General features: G+C 38.8%; 1 protein-coding gene across 2 annotated transcripts; it reads right to left on the bottom strand.

Annotated features, from left to right (window-relative positions):
• Nucleotides 1–5,491: 5,491 nt before the first annotated feature.
• IMPA1 (inositol monophosphatase 1) lies at nucleotides 5,492–18,570 on the bottom strand. Of its 2 annotated transcripts, XM_050892303.1 has the most exons (10): nucleotides 18,554–18,570; nucleotides 17,821–17,925; nucleotides 16,758–16,839; nucleotides 14,705–14,838; nucleotides 12,619–12,723; nucleotides 11,251–11,296; nucleotides 11,002–11,110; nucleotides 10,157–10,265; nucleotides 7,888–8,039; nucleotides 5,492–7,457 (listed from the first exon to the last, which is right to left on the bottom strand). In XM_050892303.1, exons 3-10 carry the CDS (start codon nucleotides 16,818–16,820, stop codon nucleotides 7,339–7,341), a joined length of 837 nt encoding a protein of 278 aa, XP_050748260.1. In that variant the 5' UTR covers nucleotides 16,821–16,839; nucleotides 17,821–17,925; nucleotides 18,554–18,570; the 3' UTR covers nucleotides 5,492–7,338. The 2 variants fall into 2 exon arrangements, with proteins under 2 accessions (XP_050748260.1, XP_050748261.1); XM_050892304.1 differs by lacking the exons at nucleotides 17,821–17,925; nucleotides 18,554–18,570 and adding an exon at nucleotides 18,232–18,296.
• Between the last annotated feature and the right edge of the window lie 1,761 nt (nucleotides 18,571–20,331).

The following is a 20,331-nucleotide window of genomic DNA, read 5'->3' as shown; positions in this document are numbered from 1 at the left end:
TTACACCTGAATAAATATTGAAACAGGAATTTCTAATAACATTAACTATTACTCTCTTTTAAACATGTTTTGCTGGAGGACTGTTCAGAACTGTAATCACAATTTCAAGTATAATGAAGCAGAAATAAAGGGAGTTTTTATTATTTTTAGCTTTCAGTAGTGAGGTGAAAATAATAAGTATTTTTAGCTGTTCGCCTACAAGAGGTCAATGCAAACATTCAGTAATGTGGAGGTTTCTGCCATTAATAATAAATAAAGTCATCCTGATGAACTCACAGACCTGAATTAACTTTTTTTTATTCTGGAAAAGCTATAGAAAATTGAAAATTTCTACAGAGGCTTTCTATATGGCTATATAGAAAAACTATATAGATGTCACCCTGCCTGTTCATCGTGAGAGCTGGGAAAGAATGACCTTTCTAAAACTAGAAAAATTCCCTGCAGGAACTAATATAAGCTGGTCCCAAACTAGGACCTCTTGTCCCTTTTGCAGCTACCTGCTGCTGTTGGCCTTCTCTGGCCAGCCCCTCTCCTACCTTCCCCAAGATCGTACACCCCATGCATTCCCCAGGTTGAGACATTTCCTCAGCTGGGACTCTCCTTCTGCAGCTATTTGTCCTCAGCCAAGGTCCCCACTGCCAGAAACAGCATTTGGAGCTTTTCTCTTTTCCAAAGGGGAATTTGCAACTGAGGATAGCTGGAGGAAGGAGAGTGTAGCTGTCTTGCAACACCATAGAGAAGTCATGGTAGAAGAGTTACATCATGCTGATCCACGGAGAGTAACTTGCTCTTTTTAAGTCACCCTGACCTGTACTGAAAGCACATTGCAGACACTCCGGGACATACCTCTCCTTTTGCTACTCGCTATTAGGAAGCAGGGTACCTCCAGGCCTGCCCAACAGCCTGTGCAGATGTGCTTGGCAGCATGCTAACGCTGGGCATCTTCTGGATGGCGTGCTCTAGCAGGGCATCTCCAGACGTACCACAGGGAGGGCAGGAAAGTCTTTTCCTGACAACACTGTTGAGGCAATCCTTAACCAGCCACGTTGACATAAATAGTGAACCTTTAGTCAGTAATGCATTGGCACTTAATCTCTAGGCCACTAACTTCCTGGGCAAGGTCACAAATACAGAGAAACTTTTTATAAGATGCAGCACAAAGACCTGTGAAATAACGAAATAAGGGAATGAGTTACCTATCCATGCTTGAATAGGTTCTGAGAAATATAGTCTCAATATGCTATACGGTATAGGGACAATGCAGACACAGCTGGTAAAGTTCCTTTACATCATCACAACACATTTGGAGGTAAAATACTGGGCTTGTGTTCTCTTTGGAAAATAAAACAGTTGCATCTCAAAGATCATAAAGAGCTGCTCATTTGTGTCTGGGTTTGTGGTCCCAGGGCTGTTGTATCTGCATACAGACAGATGCATGCTTGCCCAGATTATCTGGTAGGTTTAAAAAAAGGCTTACTAAAAGCCATGTCCTAATTTATGACAGCAAAAATCTAGGGGAAATGACTACAGCCTTAAATGCAGTATAATCTGATAATTTGTACAGCTTTTATCTTATTTTACAATTCAGATTCATGTTCTTGTGATAGATACCACAATCTTCAATATACTTACACCGAAAATGCTGCTGACACAAGTCCTGTTTCAAATTTCTCGTCAAGTCACAGGAACACAGAGCCCAAGTCCTCCAAAATTTGTGGTATAATTCTTTTGACTAATTCTCAGATGTGCTTTTAGTTGTATCCACCGATAATTACAGAGGGCAGGAGGAGGATGGGAGGGAGGAGCGGAGAAGGGAATCTTACCTATGGAGAAGGAACCGTGGTCCTGCTGGTGTTCTCCTGGCTCCGGCTGCCATCTAGTGTTTGCTCAGGCATGGTGAGGTCCTCGGCTTGTTGGGCGTCTGCGTGAGTCTCCTCCGAGACTGAACTCCGCCTGCCCACACTGGCAGGACAAGTAGTACTGAACCCCCTCTCCAAGGGACGGCGGAGGAGGAAGATTTAACACAGCGAGTTGAGGGAGAGCTCCTATGAACTCAGTTCTCACGTATTTGAGGTAGCATCGCTTCCTCTAAATTAACTGCTTTACGTGGTTTTAAGTGCAGTCTCTACCGAGCTAAAGACAGACAGAACAGAACATAAACCTTGATCTTCCACTGCATAAAAAGGGGGTAGGCTTCTGTTCGTCCCTACTGCTGTGGTACAGTAGTTGCTGTTTGTCCTGGTTTCAGCTAGGATAGAGTTAATTTTCTTCCTAGTAGCTGGTATAGTGCTGTGTTTTGGATTTAGCAGGAAAATAATGTTGATAACACACTGATGGTTTTAGTTGTTGCTAAGCAGTGTTTATACTAAAAGTCAAGGATTTTTCAGCTTCTCATGCCCAGCCAGCAAGAAGGCTGGAGGGGCACAAGAAGCTGGGAGGGGACACAGCCAGGACAGCTGACCCAAACTGGCCAAAGGAATATTCCACACCATATGACATCATGCCCAGTATATAAACTGGGGGAGCTGGCTAGGAGGAGTGGATCGCTGCTCGGGAACTAACTGGGCATCGGTCAACGAGTGGTGAGCAATTGCATTGTGCACCACTTGCTTTGTATAGTTTAATTCTTTTAGTATTACTATTGTCATATTATTATTATCATTATCGTTGTTTTTCATTCCTTTCTGTCCTATTAAACTGTCTTTATCTCAACTCACGAGTTTTTTTTTTCCTGATTCTCTCCCCCATCCCAGGGGTGGGGGGGCAGTGAGCGAGCGGCTGCGTGGTGCTTAGCTGCCGGCTGGGGTTAAACCATGACACTGTTGTATTCTGGGCTTCTTTTCCTTTCACTTAAATGGGCGTACAGAAGGCCTGATTCCTAACCAAAGCAACATTGGTGTAAGGGAGAATCATCTCAGTGTAAAAATCATCACTGCAACTGCGCAAACCAAGAGTAAGTATGACACACAATGTATAAACTCAAGCTGATGTAGTGGTCATCGACATAGGCTATAAGCTTCTGGAACAGGATGTACACACACCATTATTTTTAGCATCTTACTGGCTTGAATTGCGCTAGGAAATTATTTCTGGTCTACTGTGGGAGATCTAATCCATCCTCCTCAAACAGACAAGAGCTTGTAGCTCTTTAATACAGTGGCATAACGTGCTCTCAGCTGAGCACAGTCCTCCAGTTTGTTTGTTCCGGATATTGCACATGGCTTTGAAGTGTGTCAGATTCTGTTTGCCCTGTTGTTGTAGCAGGCACACAGCAGACAGTGGGCACAGAGGACATTCAGAAGGTCCTGCTGATCTTTGAGAAGCTGCGGATCTTTGTGTGAAGATTGTACAAACCGAAAAGTGATGTGACAGACTACATTCACTGTCACTTTTGGTGCAGGACAAGTGGTAATCCAGAGATCGAATGGAATACGTTGTCCAGGAGATCTGGCTGACTCTTGAGGTGTCACATCACTGACAATATCCTTCTGATGCCTGGAGTTTGTGCAAACAAAGGAAGCCATGCCAACTGCTGTAGAACCAAAACCAATGCGCTGTTGGAAAGCTGCCTGTTGGCACTTTAGCAACAGGATCAGACTTACGAAGCAATTGCTTCACTCACAGGTAATGAATAGACCTGAATTAGCAGCTGGCTCTGAGAGTATGGGAAGAAGCTCAGGAAAAGAAAGAGATCTCCCTTATTTAAATTGCTTCATACTGAGGTCACAGGTTGTTGTTTTACATCTAGTCAGAACGGCTAGTTCACACGTAGGCATTAGACTATGCAGAATTAAAACCATAGCTTTGGGTCACAGATATTATGAAGAATAGTCCGTATTTCGTTGGGGGGTGGGGGCAGGGGAGGGATTTTCTGCAGGGCTGCCTAACAGGGCTGGACGAGAGCGTGAAGCCTTTTATGACTTCGTCTTTGGCAATATTTGGTGCTGGGAAAAGCTCTGAAGGATTTAATCTACTGGAACACCCTGCTTTGAAGAAAGAGCACAGCTGTGCAGGTTGTCATAGAAAACAATCACAAACTATCAGCAAATCAATCAATGGAGAGGGCTAGTGAACAGGGATGACAGCCAGGATGGCAGACTAAGGCCACCTCCCCTTTTTCATACATACCAGTGCTAAAAATCAGTATCACCTATTTTGTAGTACTGATTGTTTTAATCTCAGGCTAAAAATCAGTACCCCTACTCCGAAGACCTTTGTTAAGAAGAGCAGTAGGCTCTGTAGCAACTACAGTGATGATGTTGATCATTCAGTCAAATTCTCAAAGTAAAGGTGAAGGGACTGGTTAAATTTGCCCATATGGTCCTTTAATTTCCAGTAGTATTTCTTGGAATTTTTCACTTGCTCCAGTTGCTGAATCTGTCCGCCTGATCTCCTTCTTGCACTGTAAGTTTTGAGTGTTCATCAGAGTTGAGATTCAAACCATAGTAGAATTTGCCAGCTGAAGTCAGGAGTTGTTCACTGAAAAGCAATTTAAGAAATCTTCCTGTATGCTGGACTGTTGATGTCTTCATGAGGAATATTCATGATCTTAATTTGACAGTCCGTTCAATCTGTGGTAACTGGTTTTCCTTTCTGATCGTCTCATTGCCCAGCAAAAGCTATCTTGTAAATATATAACTTTATCTTAAATTATATAAAAAAAAAAATCTAAGATTATTATCTCTGTCACTCCATCTTTCAAAGCAACAAACCCAGGTACTTTACTGTTTTGAACATTCAGGGACTACCTCTCATATATAATCTCTCAAAAGCATTTTGATTACACAGCAATCATTACTTCTCTGTTTTACTACAAAAAACACTTACTACAAAAATTTGCCAAAATTGCAGGGTAGCACAGAACCAAAAAGAAAATGCCTTTAAATGTTCTAATTACATTTCGGTGTCCTTTCACATGATGAAAGGAGTGGCCACATATTAGATGAAGAGTTATCTGAGAAGATAATGCTTAGCAAAGTAGCAAACAACAGGGATTTCTGATCCCCCAGAAAGGGAGATTGAAATTAAACACAAAGCAGACAATTGATAAAAGCTGCTATTTAGAGAGTCAAAAAAAATTAGGCTGGTCTCCAACGCAAATAGAGGGAGAGGGCCAAGATGGGAAATTCATATAAATTTTTCCTCAAAGAGCATTATTAGGAAAGCTAACAGTGAGAAAGCTACCAGCTCATGGGCCTCCAAAACAAATCACAGGCAAGACAATCCGTACAGTTTGAGCTCTGAGGTTGGAGATGATTAATGCACCATGATCTCATGCAAGGTGTTGGAATATTCACTCTAAAAACCTATTGCAGGTGTATACATACTCCCACTTATCTAAAGGCACCACAGTTTATGATCTATATACATCAGAGGGCAAGACGAGAGTGTTCAACTCAGAGAAAGTTTGAAGCCCACAAATCCAGCTTGTTGGGACCCAGCATTCTACTCTGACGACTGTTAAGAAAGGAAGCACATCTGAAGCTGCTGCTGCTAAAGCATATTTATTTTGAATGTGTTCTCCCATCTCAAGTATTTTTTAGACATGTCTCCATTTCACAAATAAATCAGTTTTAAAAAGTTACACAGAATTTGTTATACAAAAGCCACAGAAATGGTACAGTAGACATACTTCTCAAGAAATAATGATGATCTCACATCATTTACAGCAATAAAGTTACAGTGAAATGCTCAAAAAGTTTCTATCCTTGTCAACAGAATTTAATCTTCTATCCTTGTCAATGGAATTTATCCTTGTCAATGGGAATTTAAAAAGTAAAATTAATTTAAGTCTGGCTTTTTGACAAGACCTTTAAATATCAGGCTGATCTCATTAATGTTAATCATCTGGCATTAGATACAACTTAAAAATTAACAACTTAACTTAAATACTTCCGCAAAATCTCCAAAAATCAACGGATATAAAAGACTGAAATTTATAATAAGACATCTGTTGAAACTTCAAGACAGAGAACACCATTTTCCAAAATAAAAATAGTGGTACAGCAGTACAAAAAGTCAGGCTTTCCAAAGCATTGCTGTGTCTTGACTGGACCACCAATGAGACAACTTTCTTTAGGAAACTTTAGACACGGAAAAATCAGTCTAAAAACTGATCTAAGTTAAATATATTTTTTAAAGTGCATTAATTATTTGAACAGCACACTGATACTTTTAACAATCTTAAATACAAAAATTCAAAGAACCAGTATAGTTTTTGAAGTTTAGAACAATTGACACCAAGAATGAAATTAATAATATTTCTTAAATTTATAAACCCTTTAGCTTTAGATATGTATCTTCTTTTGTGCCTGTACACTCTATAACACAACAGAAACCTGATCCTGGTTGGTCACTGCTTTCATAACTTACAGAAAATGATGTAAAAAATCTGGACTACGGGCTTATTTTTTTGCCAGCTGAGTTACTGAAAACTCTCTTGGATTTTAATGATCCCTTAGACTTTGAAACACACTCATCCATGGAGAAACCCAAGCAAAATTAACAGGAATTATAACTGCCAGGGATAAGATAGAGGACCTAGTATCAGCTGATTCCAATGGTCACATGCAAATCATACTTCATTTTAATTTAGAGTAAGTCCGTTTGGTGATAGAAGTGTGCTCAGAACTTATTTCTGGGAGATGCACATATTTTCTGGCACAATAACTATTATTTTTGCAATTGTAATGAATTTGCAAGCGTACTGGCCACATAAGAGGCTAAAGAAGAGATTGTATTTATCTACCATAAGAAAGGTAGAATGATGATACGAAAACAATGACAGCTAAGTAATACAGGCTTTAAATTAGAGCCAAAACTACAAGCAACTAAAAAAAGTTTGGAAATGTGTGAACTAACTCTACAAAAACTGTGACAAGGTAAGGAAATGGATACACTGACGACACTGAAGAAAACAACAGACGAGAGAGAGAAAGACTGGATAAACAGTAATGCTGTCACCTTTTTGGGTTCAGGATCACATGTGATGATGTGGTGTTAAGACAGTGGATTTTGTCACGGAACTAGAGATTTTTATTTATCTATACAACAAAGAGTCTCTTGCTAAGCCTTCCAGTGTAGTATAAAAGTTGAAAATTAGTTGCATATATTTGCTTCTTTTTATAGATCTTTATGTAATTGTGATGTTAAATAAAATACTTGACAGTAAAAGCTTACTTTTGGTCCAATCTCAAAACACTACTTAGCAGTCACACCAGTACTGAAAGACTACTGTCTATTTATCTATCTTTTTATCAGGTTCAAGGTATAGAACAACCACCACATGGGAGTATGAGGCAACATTACAGAATTACATTTAAGGTGTAGTTTTGGTATTCAGTTAGTTGCATCATCCCTTTTCAGAGGAATTATTTGAAGTGCTTTGGCTATTCGCTCTCCTATAGCTCGACTACTTGCTGCAATTATTCTTCGAGACATCAAATCAAATGGTCCACCTAGAAATCAAAGCAAGCAAAGTAACTAGCTTATATCTGGAGAAAATCAGAAGTTGGTAAGAAAATGAGCATTGAAAAAATCAAGTGTAAATGATACATTACTATTTAGGACCGTGTTTTGCCCCTGGATAAAAATGCACTTAACACAACAGGTATCTCATACGAGCTACATTTAAATTCTCTTTGTTGTATGTTTACTGTCTTTTTTCACTCTCCCAGGTGCTCAGCCAAGGGAGTAATGGTTGTCTTGTAGCTTAAGAACATACAGTTGACTCTCTCTATGTCTATTAACTGGACGGGAACTCTGTTCGGTAGTGGTAACTTGGAAAGTAGACTGAAAAACCTCTCTGCCTTCTCATTTCAGCTATGTTTTGCTCCCAATTAGCTATTAAAAAGGACAAAAGAGTATCATGCATGCCCATGTATTTACCTGATACATCTAGCAGTACTCCGCCTGCTTCAGTAATGATGATTCCAGCCCCTGCCATATCCCAGCAGTGAATCCCCATTTCATAATAGGCATCAGCTCCACCCGTTGCCACAAGGCACATGTTCACAGCTGCTGTACCAACGGCTCTAATCCTAAAGGAGGCATAGTTGTTTTTTTAATTGAGAACAGTTTGTAAGAAAGTCACAATGTCTATGTACACTGCACAGAGAACACAGAAGCATCATACGCAAAGTGAACTGAGTGAGAGAAAATGTGATGGAATGCTGCAGTGAAACAAATAAAAAACTGGGAATGAAGTTTTGCTTAAGTAACTTGAAGAGCTCTCCAAATATAGCAAATTTCCAGAAATTATATTTATGAATTCTGCTAAACAATTTTGTTTTGGAGTGAAAGCACATCTTAAACAGCTTCTTAACCTAACACATATTATGGAAGATAGCTACCCATGAAACAGTAACAGATTGTCCTGGTTTCGGCTGGGACAGAGTTAACTCTCTTCTTAGTAGCTGGTACAGTGCTGTGTTTTGGATTCAGTGTGAGAATGATGTTGATAACACTCTCATGTTTTAGTTGTTGCTAAGTAGCGCTTATCTTCAGCCAAGGACTTTTCAGTTTCCCGTGCTCTGCCAGCAAGCAGGTGTGCAAGAAGCTGGGAGGGAGCATAGCCGGGGCAGCTGACCCGAACTAGCCAAAGGGGTATTCCATACCATGGAACGTCATGCCCAGTATATAAATAGGGGGGAGTTGGCCGGGAGGCACGGATCGCGGCTCGGGAACTACCTGGGCATCGGTCAGTGGGTGGTGAGCAATTGCATTGTGCGTCACTGGTTTTTTTCTCCCCCCCTCCCCCCCCTTTTTTGTTATATTCCTTTTCATTACTATTATTATTATAATATTTCATTATTACTATTGTTAGTATTATATTTTACTTCAGTTATTAAACTGTTCTTATCTCAACCCATGAGTTTTACTTTTTTTTTTGCCCTTTCCTCCTCCTCACCCCACTGGGAAGGGGGAAGCGGCTGCGTGGTGCTGAGTTGCTGGCTGGGGTTAAACCACGACACAGATATTCTACTTTGCTTTTTGAATACAAGAATACAAGTAGAGTGTACACTGTTCTCAGCATTGAAAAACCAGTTATTTCAGTTTCTCTGGTGATGCTCAGTAGAGCATCTCTGACTTGCAAAAAACCCTAACAGCAGTAATCACAAAAAATAAATTACACAGCATAAATTTGGTCTGGATAACTTCAACGAAACCCTTGTGTTACAAATTCCAGTTTCTTTTGGAAATGTTGATGCACTTAGTGTGACTTGTACAAATAACTGCAATTATTTCAATTATCACTAAAATGTACATTAAATTGTAACTGATAGCAGCTAAGCTACTGCAAGAAGCAAGTTAAATCAACGCCAATCTCAATTTATTGTTTACAAATAAAATACCAAAGTTGAACTGACAATGTATCTAAAATGTATTCCCTCCTTACAATTTAGCATATATTCTTTAATGACATCAGACGACTTTTTGAAAGTAGAAAAAAATCTACATGTGAAGTGTCAAAACAAGAATCCTGAGAATCTCAGCATAAAACTACAACCCCTTTTAGATCAGAAACATAAGTAGGGTTGAGTAACAAAAACCTGTCTACAGAAACCACATTTAGATGTAAAATGGTTTGTGGAAACGTAGGCTTTGGCTTTTCTGGAGGAGAGAAAGCAGGGCATGTAACCAAAATTACAGCAGTTTATGGACAATTTCAACTACTTGGACAAATTAAAAAAAAATTGTAGCATGTTGAAAGAGGAAAGCGAGATCTACTTTTGTCTTCTGATATATATAAAAACCCCAATGATTTTCATTACTACAGGGAAAGGAAACTAAGAAATGTAATAAAGCTTCTATTTATCCAGTTTTACTCCTTGTGTGTTTCGGGTGGTGGTGGGGGAAGCACAAAATTGTATTTCTTTTTTTTAACTAGTAAACACAATACTTTGTAGTCCTACAAACCCAAACATGCTTCGCTTCTCAATACTGATTGTTAGGGTTCCCTTATATATGTCCCAGCTTGAAGAAGTTAAACACACTTAGAGTTTTTCTGCAGAAGCTACTAGACAAAAACATTTAAATCATATTTCACATTTAAGGTGTCAAATGTAATGCAACCAATTCTTCCTAAAAATGATCATATTTACATATTTACAATATTAACACTATCAGTAAATATAAAAAATAGGAAGTATCTTACCCATGAATAGGAATACTGAGAAGTCTTTCCATGTTAGAAAGAATTATTTTTATTGTCTCTGGATCACGGTTTGATCCTAATTCTGTTACTAAAAGGGATTTTGTAATGTCTGGAAAAGAAAGAAAACCTCACTTTTCCAACAGCACAACTTAGATAATAACAGTAATTAGCAGACTTTACTTCATTGCTTTCTTACAAGACTGAATAAAAGTAAGGTATTTTAATATAAATATTACATATATTGAATGTATAAAAATCTGTTCTTAAATGGAAAATGGCAGGAAAAAATAAAATACAGCAAACAAAGCATGATCTGGTTCAATTGTGCACATACATTAATTGATGTCATTAGTAAATAAAATTCTATTGCTATAAAAATTAGAACAGTCCTCAGATCTTTAAAGGTACCACTTTGAGCGTGGATTTTACTTTACATAGAGTAGTAAGTATACAAGAGTGATACTGATTTAAACCACTAGTTCACACCTGGAAGAAGTTGAATTTTTTGGTAGATTTGTTACAGACTCTAAAGAACAATCACAGATGGATTACAGACATACAGGGAATTAAAAACAAACAAACAAAAAACCACAACACACAGACACACAGAGAGTAAAATCTTCAATCCCCGAGTCCTGATTTTGCAAAGATCACAAGCACGTTATATGCAAAGAGAACATAAAAGCTGTTTCTCAAAACTGAACAACCCATGGCCAAAGAAAGCCCGTCTTTGCAAAACAGAACTATGAGATAAGAAACAGGAATATATCCAGGTCTAAAACTGTTGATGCCTCATTTGCAAAATGAATGTAATTACTAGAAATAAGCTACTCAGTTCAGCTTACCTTCTTGGCCTGATACTTGAAGTTTTTGACCATTGCAAAATGCACCTTTTCCTTTTCTGGCAGTATACATCTTGTCTTCTATACAACTATACACAATTCCAAACTCTATCTGCAAGAAAAAGTAAAGATACCTTGAGGGTTTTTTTCCTTTCTTCCTATTTACTGTGAAAATACAGATCTTAGTTATAACTAGCAACAAGGAATTAATTTAGTTTTGATTGATTAGATATTAAGTAATAAAAAGTATACCTTTTTGTTTACAACAAAGCCAATTGAAACTGCCACAAATGGAAACCTACAAAACAAAACATTTCACTAATTTATAGTGACATACTATGCTTCCTTCATTACCACACTTACTCTTAATAAAAACAATGTTCAGTTAAATGTAATGTATATTTCAAAAAGAAACTTGGACTACATAGAAAATACTAGTTTTCTGGAACTTGCACAATTTACTATAAAAATAGACCCAACAACACCGATTACCATTTAAAATACTTTTCCACTCACTGAAACTAAGCCTGCTACAGCTTAGGGACTGTCATCCCTGTTACAGCTGTTACTAGCTTAGGGACTCTCATTTTATAGCCAAAGAATACAAGAAAGCCTCTATGCTACTAAACTTTCTCACAAGGAACAAGCTGGTCTCATCAAAAGAAGCAAGTCACCTCTCCCCCCACCTCCACTTTCTCCACCAAAGCAACGAGAAAGACAGATATTGAAGTGAGAAGGAAGAATGCAGGGGGAAGAGTGAAGGCAGTGGGAGTATATAGAACATGGTGGGCTGCATCTCAGTCTAAGTTTTTAATGATCAACCAATTAATTTTTTTTATTATTATTTTTTACTCTTCAAAATTCGCAGTTCCAAAACATTTGCTTTAATTACTATCTGCAAAAAATACAGACTTTTAAGTCTGTAAATCCAGCAAAATGGATTCTTTTCTTACAGCTTTTTGAACGTGTTATTCAGCAGGATCCAGCAGCTGTTTAAAGCCGTGGCGCACACAGCAGCAGTCATTTCAAAATTGGAATCAAGTACGCTCAGAAAAGCTCATCAAGGCCAAAATATATCATGTTTCAAAGACAGAAGGAATAGGCAGTCAGCATTACACTGAAAGTCCCCTCCTCATCCTGGTGCAAAATACCACTAGACAATTACTGGTGATATTCTGCTTTCTTTCATGGTAGCGGCTCTTAGATCTCAATGAATTTGAAATTTCTTAGAAATCAGCACTTGGAGCTGTTGCCGCCTCTCTGAAGATGCTGCAACTCCTAATTCTGAGTCCTGTTGCTTTACCGTTAAAATCTGCCCACCTATCTTCGGCGCCTGCGCCAAAGGCTGCTGACCCCGGCTATATAGTACAGGCCTCTCCTGGAACAACTGCTGTTGGTTACAGAGTGAGACTATTATAATACTTACAGAAATACTAAAATGATTACAAAAACTGCCCAATGGCTCTCAATAAATGCAAATAGCAATTTGTAACTATTAATAAGTTCATCGTATCTCTTTTAAAGCAATTTAAAAGTGAAAAAACCTTACTTTCATGGAACTGGAGAAAGAAAAAAAGGTAATCAGTTGAAGTTGCTAACATAAAAAAATGAAAGGTGGACCTGTGTACAAAGTTGGTAGTTCCATCAATAGGGTCTATAATCCATGTGGGGTTATCTGTCAAAATGCTGCCCCCTCCAGCTGCAACAGATTCTTCTCCGATGAAGCTAAAGTAGCAAACACATTTAAAAGATACAAAGAAATTGTTTAAAATGTCTGAATTACAACACTGTCCTTGAAATTAAAATTCATGAAGTGAGATGCAGGTTTTTGTACCACCAGTGATCATATGTGAAAAGCTGAGAAATACACAATTTATCTGGAAAGCACCAACCACATCCGACCAAGCTTGTATCAATATTTATGATGTCAGAGACAAGCACAATATGTGGGGAAAAGAACTTTATATTTTAATATCCATTACTGGAATAGCATCCAGAAGATTGACGTTTTCATAATTTCTTCCAGTAACAGCATCATCAAATTTTGGTCAGAATACTTGTAGCTATTTATACCTTTCAGTTTATTCGTGCTATAAAACACTACATTTTAGCTTGTGTTTTAATGAAGAAAGCCTTTGTGGTCATATGCATCTGGTTAGACCACTGCAGTAACGGTTAAATTTGTATTCTGATTTCATCCCAAATATGACAGAAAGTTGTTAGCCTCAAAACTGTTTAGTTTTACAAGCATTACAAAATGGTAACATGGTAAAGGGATGAAATCCAAACCAGAGCTCATTCTGAAGAAGCCAGTAGAGTGCATGTTCAACCATAACACTAAACCCAATGGATACACAAGGCACAGCGCCACAGGAACCTAAATTTCACAATTTTTGCTGCTCATGAAAGTATTTGTTTTCAACTGCAAAATTACTGGGATGAGTCTAAGTGGGTGGAATTCTCTTCTATGCCTTTTGCATGTTCTTAAATTTATCACGTATTACTCAGCCTATGAAAAGTACGCATCAAACACATGTTTTCCTCCACAAACATGTAAAATGAGGAGAACTGCTGAGAGTAAACAAATACGGTCCCTTTAATATTGATTAGGAGTTTTATGATTAACTATGGAAGTGAAGATGATTGCTCAGAGAGAAACAGCATGGTTCCAAAAAGCAGCGGATCTTCACAAAGAGAAGAGAGAGACTGAATAGTTATAGGTGGATGAGTAATTCATTAGAAAGAGAAATTCAACACCAGTATGTCTAATGTGATATCAATTATCTAATATAAAAAGAAGCTAAAATATTCTAAAATGTTTATCAATGTCACAGAAACTGTTATTTCAAGGTCATTCCACAAGTCTGTACGCTTACACTAATTTGGTTAGGTTACTGACATTTTGCATCACCTCAGTTCTTCCAATTCTATGCATATTTATTACGTTTCACATTTACAGCTACAATAAGAAAATCTCCAAGAAAATGCAAGAAAAATTAGCAAACCCACTTTAAGGAAACTGTATTAAACTTGAGCCATTATGTCAAAATGGAAAAGAAAGTCCCTTGTAAGTAAAAGTAAGTAAAATACATACAATTCACCCTTCAAGAATAAATTTATTTCAGGGGGAGGAGGGCAGGGGGAGCGGGAAAAAAGAGGAAGAGCAATAAAAAAATCAGTATTTTGTATGACAGACTTTCAGTTATGCAGAATGAGAAGATCCTGTCTTCTTTTAAGGGTGTTTGATGTTCTTAAACTGTATGAGATTTGCCAAAGGCACACTCAGTACCATGGGACCCATCCAGCACAGATAGCAAAGGCATGCTAGTTTCAACAGCCAATAGCAGACAAGAAATTTGGGTTCCAGGTACCTTGGGGCCACCTTTGATTCTCCAACACAAATAACCAAGAAGTTACTTACAGCTGGCTCAACTGGAACTGACTTTCAGCCCAAGTCTTGAGCAAGGCTAAACGCATGCCAGTAGACCCTGGGGACACCTTGTTTTGTTCCTACAGCCCTGGGCAAAACTTCAACCCCCTACTACTCTAAAATACTTAATACATTGAGGGTAAGGGAGAATTCTGTAACTTTCCAGCATGACAATTGTAATGAAATTTTACCAAGCAAAATCGTAAACTTTCCATTTTCTTCTTCCAGTCACCTCTCCCCTTCTTCTATCACAAGTGTATTGATAAGAAGCCATACCTGTGAGAAGGATACTTTTCTTTTATCAAAGAAATAATGAAGTTTTCTACTTTTTGGTCAGTTTCTGTCACTAGATCTACTGGTGAACTTTTAGTCATAACAGATATTTTTCCTTTGAGTGCTCCACAGATTATCTGTTAACAAAAGAAAAAGAAAGAAAAGAAAAGAAAAAAAAACTTTCTCCATTAACTGTATGGAAAATATGAGTTTTCCCAAAAATCTGAGCATCATTTTTACTGTAATTTTCTATACTACACATACAAAACACAAACACAAGCAGTGACAAAACCTGGATTTAACTGCAGGAGCTGGGGCTTATGCTTGCTTCTATCTATCATCTATCTCCCTACTCAGCACAAACTTTTACATGACCTTAAATCTAAGTACTACAAGAAGATCCACTGGTAAATGAAACTGAGCTCTATTTTGTCAGGACAAGTTTTAGATTTATAAATTTAAATACCAGAGTTGAATGAAACACTTAAGACTGAGCTTAAGTCAGCTATTTTTACCCAGACCCTGCACTTACGATGTTAGAACTATCAGAATCAGCTTAAGCAAGAATCCATGCCTCACAGCCCACAAAATTATTTCACTATAACTTAGAAAGATTTTTTGAGGGAAGACTTTAATAAGGTCGTTGCAGGGACAATGTTCTGCAGATTCTGCAGCTCCAGAGGACAGAATTAGTACATGTGCCATCTTGTCCTGGTTTCGGCTGGGACAGAGTTAATTTTCTTCTTGCATTGTGCATCACTGGTGGGTTTTTTTTGTTTGTTTGTTTTTTCCCTTCCTCCCCCTCCTTTTTTGTTATATTCCTTTTCATTACTATTATTATTATTATATTTCATTATTACTATTGTTAGTATTATATTTTACTTTAGTTATTAAACTGTTCTTATCTCAACCCACGAGTTTTACTTTTTTTTTTCCCCCTCTTTCCCCCTCCTCACCCCACTCGGAGGGGGAAGGGGGAAGCGGCTGCGTGGTGCTTAGTTGCTGGCTGGGGTTAAACCACGACACATCTTCATCTGGCTGCAATAGCATTCAAATGTACCAAGCAGAACTACCAAGAACTGAACATTTGGTAACCACTCTTATGCTGAGGCTCTGCCAAGATGTGCAAAGTCTTTCTTGTTCTAAGCCATCTTAGGTCACAAATGTGCAAAGTACCGCCACTGCAAGGGATGCTTCTTATTTACAGAAGTAAAGCAGTCTCCATGAAGAGAACATGATATGGTATCTTGTGCCAACAAAAAGCCACTGCATAAAGTTGATTGAGGTGTTCGCAAGAAAGACTGTCAACAGCTTTCAGGTGGTAAAGTAATAAGGTAGGCAGGTGCGGTTTAAGGGGAGAAACAGAGATGCTCATTGTTTACCACAATTCAGAATTTTTTTTTTTTTAAATCAAATTTAAGGAACAAAAGATACTCCTTAGTCTTTAATCGGACTCTGGTCCAAAGAAAAGTGCAAAGTTGTTGTCCTGGTTTCAGCTGGGACAGAGTTAACTTTCTTTTTAGTAGCTGGTACAGTGCTGTGTTTTGGATTCAGTGGATCGTGGCTCGGGAACTAACTGGGCATTGGTCAGCGGGTGGTGAGCAATTGCATTGTGCATCACTGGGTTTTTTTTCTTCCTCCCCCTTCCTTTTTTTGTTATATTCCTTTTCATTACTATTATTATATTTCATTATTACTATTGTCAGTATTACATTTTACTTCAGTTATTAAACTGTTCTTATCTCAACCCATGAGTTTTACTTTTTTTTTCCCTTTCCTCCTCCTCACCCCACTGGGACCGGGGAGGGGGAAGCGGCTGCGTGGTGCTGAGTTGCTGACTGGGCTTAAACCACGACAGTTGTTTTTTTGAATTAACGAAGCTGTAAACATGAAAGACACTCCAATCTTGAACCTGAACATCACTCAATGATTCTGCTAATTTATGTTTTTGACAAAATACTCCACAGAAGAACATCCAACATCAAACTCCTTGAAAAGCTATACACATACTAGACTCAATAAATAATGTTATTATTTATAAAAAGTTAATACTTACCTCCCCAGCTTTCCTTGCTAAAGCAACTGCATAATCCATACATTCTTGCCAAGGATCCGCCATCTTTTCTTAGATATACAGCCTACCAAAAGGAGAGATTAACACAAAAATAATTATGGGTTTTTTTTTTTTTTTTTTTTTACAAATTCTTATTTTCTACTCCCCCTGTTCTGGACTGCACTGTTTTCTCCTTGTTGGAACATGGAAGTTTGTCCTATCCTTCACTCTGAAAAAACCAAAACTTAGAAAGTATTAAAAGCTTAGTCTAAGTTACCAGATTTTTTCCCCACATTTTGCGATTATCGAAAAGGCATAACATGAAAACATTAACAAGTGCAGAGGCTCAGTCTTGAAAGATACATGCATATACAAGATTCCACATTTAGACACTGACCTCAATGTACATAAAGGCTCTGAAAAGCAATAGTGTGGTTACACACAAGCACATTCTCAAATACAGTGTACAGCTCAGGCCCTTTTTGCTTAAAAATACTAGAATCTTCACTGTAATTTATTGCGGAAAACTGCTGACATACAGTTTAGTCTATTTTTAAGTATGGTTTAAATGACTTTGAATATCTTAAATTAGAAGATTAGAATCTTAAACCCAAGATCTATCCTTTCTGTATTTTAGTCCTCCATGCTTTGTTCTAGGGGTTTATTGCAAAAACAAATATGAAATGGTTTTGATTCTACATGAGAAAGTTACAAGATCCCACAGTCATTTAAAAATGTCTTCCATATTCTTAAGTATTATAAAGCACGTTATCTTCTATGCATCTCTACTTTCACGAGCAATGTGAAATACAAACCAGCATATCATACATTATTTCTGATACGCCCCCAACAGACCACAAATTCATTCAATGATGCAATGGTATTCTGAATTTTGGAAGTCTGTTTCATTTTTGAGCCCTAGCCCTTTCAGAAGCCTTCTGGGTGTTTCCCACTTAAGTGATTCAGTCTTTAAGTGATGACCTGGGTAACAGTTCTGTAACACTTGCAGATTCACAAAGATTAGATAAATGATCATAAAAAACCCACTGAAACAGTATAAAAAAACCTGCGCAATTAACATGATCCAGGAGTCCCCAGTCCAATCATCCTGATCTAATGGTCCTTGCCTCTTTCAGCCTTGGTCCTGAACAGGTAGAGATGGCTAGAAAAGCTAGGTAAAATGCAAAGGGTATGACACTTCAATTATTTTGATAATGTTCTTTACTTATGATAGGCTTTGAAGTATAACTTCTGTTATATAAAGACAGAAATTATTTGTCAGGACACAGAACTTGGTACAATAGCACTAGATAAAGTTACTCTGTTATCCATAAAAGACTGGTAGTACTAGTGGAACCTTAAGTACACTGACATCCAGTACAACGGCACCGACTCATGCAGCAGAGGAAAAAAAAATCATTTACATTTAAAACCTCACCAAAACAGTGACTACAGAACACATATTCTAGTTAAATACCAGGGTCTACATTCACTGGAAGAAGTGTCTTTTTTCCCCAGCTTAGTTTTGTCCTCTCTGGATGCCCCGTGACGAGTTTGTCCCACAAACTCAGGGCGCGCGTTCAGAGCAGAGGTTTGGATCCCGGGCTGGAAGGGCTGAAGGGCGGCCCACACTGCCCGGCCGGGGTGAGAACACCTCCCGCCCCGCCCCGCGGGCTGTGTGGCCCTGCCGTCGCTCGGGCCGGCCCGAGCGACGGCAGGGCCACACAGCCCGCGGGGCAGCAGCGCATCCCCCTCACGGCATCCCGAAATGGCGGCTGAGGAAGGAAGAAGAGGCTCACCGTTGCCGCCCTCCACCGCTGCCACCTCCACCGCCACCGCCGCCTCCGCTCTCGCTGAGGCGCGCAGCCGCGCCAGTGCGCAGGCGCCAGGGGGGAAGCCGTTAACCCCGCCTCCTCCTCCCGGTGTTCTGTGGCTGCCGCTGCGCTTGCGCCGTGGGTGGTGTGGTTGTTTGTCGCGGCGCGGGGGGTAACGGTCGTTGCGTGCGGTTGTCTCCGTGGCTGCGCCCTCAAAATTACAGTTAAGATGTTGAAATTAGTCTTTAATGTCGACTTCTTTTTAATAATTGGACGTGGCAGGATGAAGATACCGTAAATGCTCTCCCATGGAGCACGCGATTGGCGTTTACCTGGGCTTTTAGCTGCTGAAGGCGCCACTGTTGAAAACGAGGCGGTGTTATTAAGTGTGTGGAAAAAAGTGTGAAGGCCCGCGAAAAAGAACACGAATGTATGCGTAACAGACTCCTCGAAGTAAAACAGCATTTCGTCAATTCAGGTTACAGAGCTTAAAAACAGTAAAATGAGCAACTTTCTTATAGATGTGGTTCTTCCCCATTACATTTTGATTTTTCCCTCAAAAATTCTAAACACCCGTGAAAGAGCTTCCTTTGCCCCTTCACTAGCCCCTGTTGCTGACAGTTCTGCTAGTTAGAATAATACCAAATCAGTAACCAGAGACAACTGATATTTTTAAAATATACAGTAAACACATTTTCCAGAAAACTCCCTAGCTTTCAAACAAAGATTTTTTAAAACAATTTGCAGTTCAAATGATGCATTTTCAAGATGACTGTAATTGAAGTTATACAGAGGAAAAAAAGCTTTCCTTTCCAAGACTGACTGATACCAGTTTCATTGTTTTTCTGTGGTCTTCTGACCCTATTGTCTTTCATCAAGTAAAGGTACAACACCGAGGTGTTGTCTTGTGTTCAGAAATTGCAACTGATGTAATTTACTGTCCTATGTAAAATGATGATCTACTGTAAACAGGACAAGGGTTGTAGTTTGCTTTATGACTTAAAATGATCGTAAAATGTCTACATCACCAAAAGAAGCAGCCTTACCCCGGTTCCCCAATGCCAGTCCAACCCACAACCAGGCACTTGTTCAAGGCCAAATGGGGGTAGTTTTGTCCTTTCCACATCAGTGAAGATACGGTTTCCATTCCCAGCGGTGCTGTTGTGAGGGACAAGTCACTGTGCCTTTTCATTTTTCCTCCTTCCCATTTCATAAACAGGAATAGTCATATAAGCCTGTTTTTTAAAGTATTGACAGTCATCAAAGAACTGCAGAGATGATAAGGTGTGTTTTTATTAATTATTTTGCAAGTCATTCTTTACAAGGTTATACTAAAAGCATACAGCCAACTGAAAGAGGCACTTCGGCTCTGATTCAGTTTTTGCTTAGGCAAGCTGCCAAACATGCCTCAGTACAAGCTATATTGGACTGCACCAGTATTATGGAAAATAGCTTCTTTGACATCATTAATAGTATACTTAACATGACAGCAAGTGTTTTACAGGCTCTATAAGGGGATTTCAAATTCTGCATTGATCCTAAAATCAGCAGAAGTAAAACAAATGCCTGAAATTCTCTCCTTGTAAGTGTAAGAATTTCCCTAATCCAAACCACAATTTCCATTCCAGCTGAAAGGAAATTTTGTATTTCATGTAAGAGGCTACTATGGGGAGAACTGAGCTGCAAGGAGGTGTATTTTTATGTGACCCCCTGATAAGCAAGATGAACAGAGGTGATCTATTGATAAAAGTCTTCAAACCAGA

This window comes from Gymnogyps californianus, chromosome 2, assembly GCF_018139145.2.
Source record: "Gymnogyps californianus isolate 813 chromosome 2, ASM1813914v2, whole genome shotgun sequence".
Taxonomy (NCBI): domain Eukaryota; kingdom Metazoa; phylum Chordata; class Aves; order Accipitriformes; family Cathartidae; genus Gymnogyps; species Gymnogyps californianus.
Note: the sequence above shows the minus strand (reverse complement) of the source record. Positions and strands in the feature narration are given on the sequence as shown.

Coding starts and splice junctions, on each gene's coding strand:
- IMPA1 (XM_050892303.1), bottom strand. CDS start 16,820: ATGGCGGATCCTTGGCAAGAATGTATGGATTATGCAGTTGCTTTAGCA. Junction 11,297..12,618: donor ACTACCAACTTTGTACACAG/GTCCACCTTTCA, acceptor TTTGTTTTGTAG/GTTTCCATTTGTGGCAGTTT. Junction 11,111..11,250: donor GCTTTGTTGTAAACAAAAAG/GTATACTTTTTA, acceptor TTTTTCTTGCAG/ATAGAGTTTGGAATTGTGTA.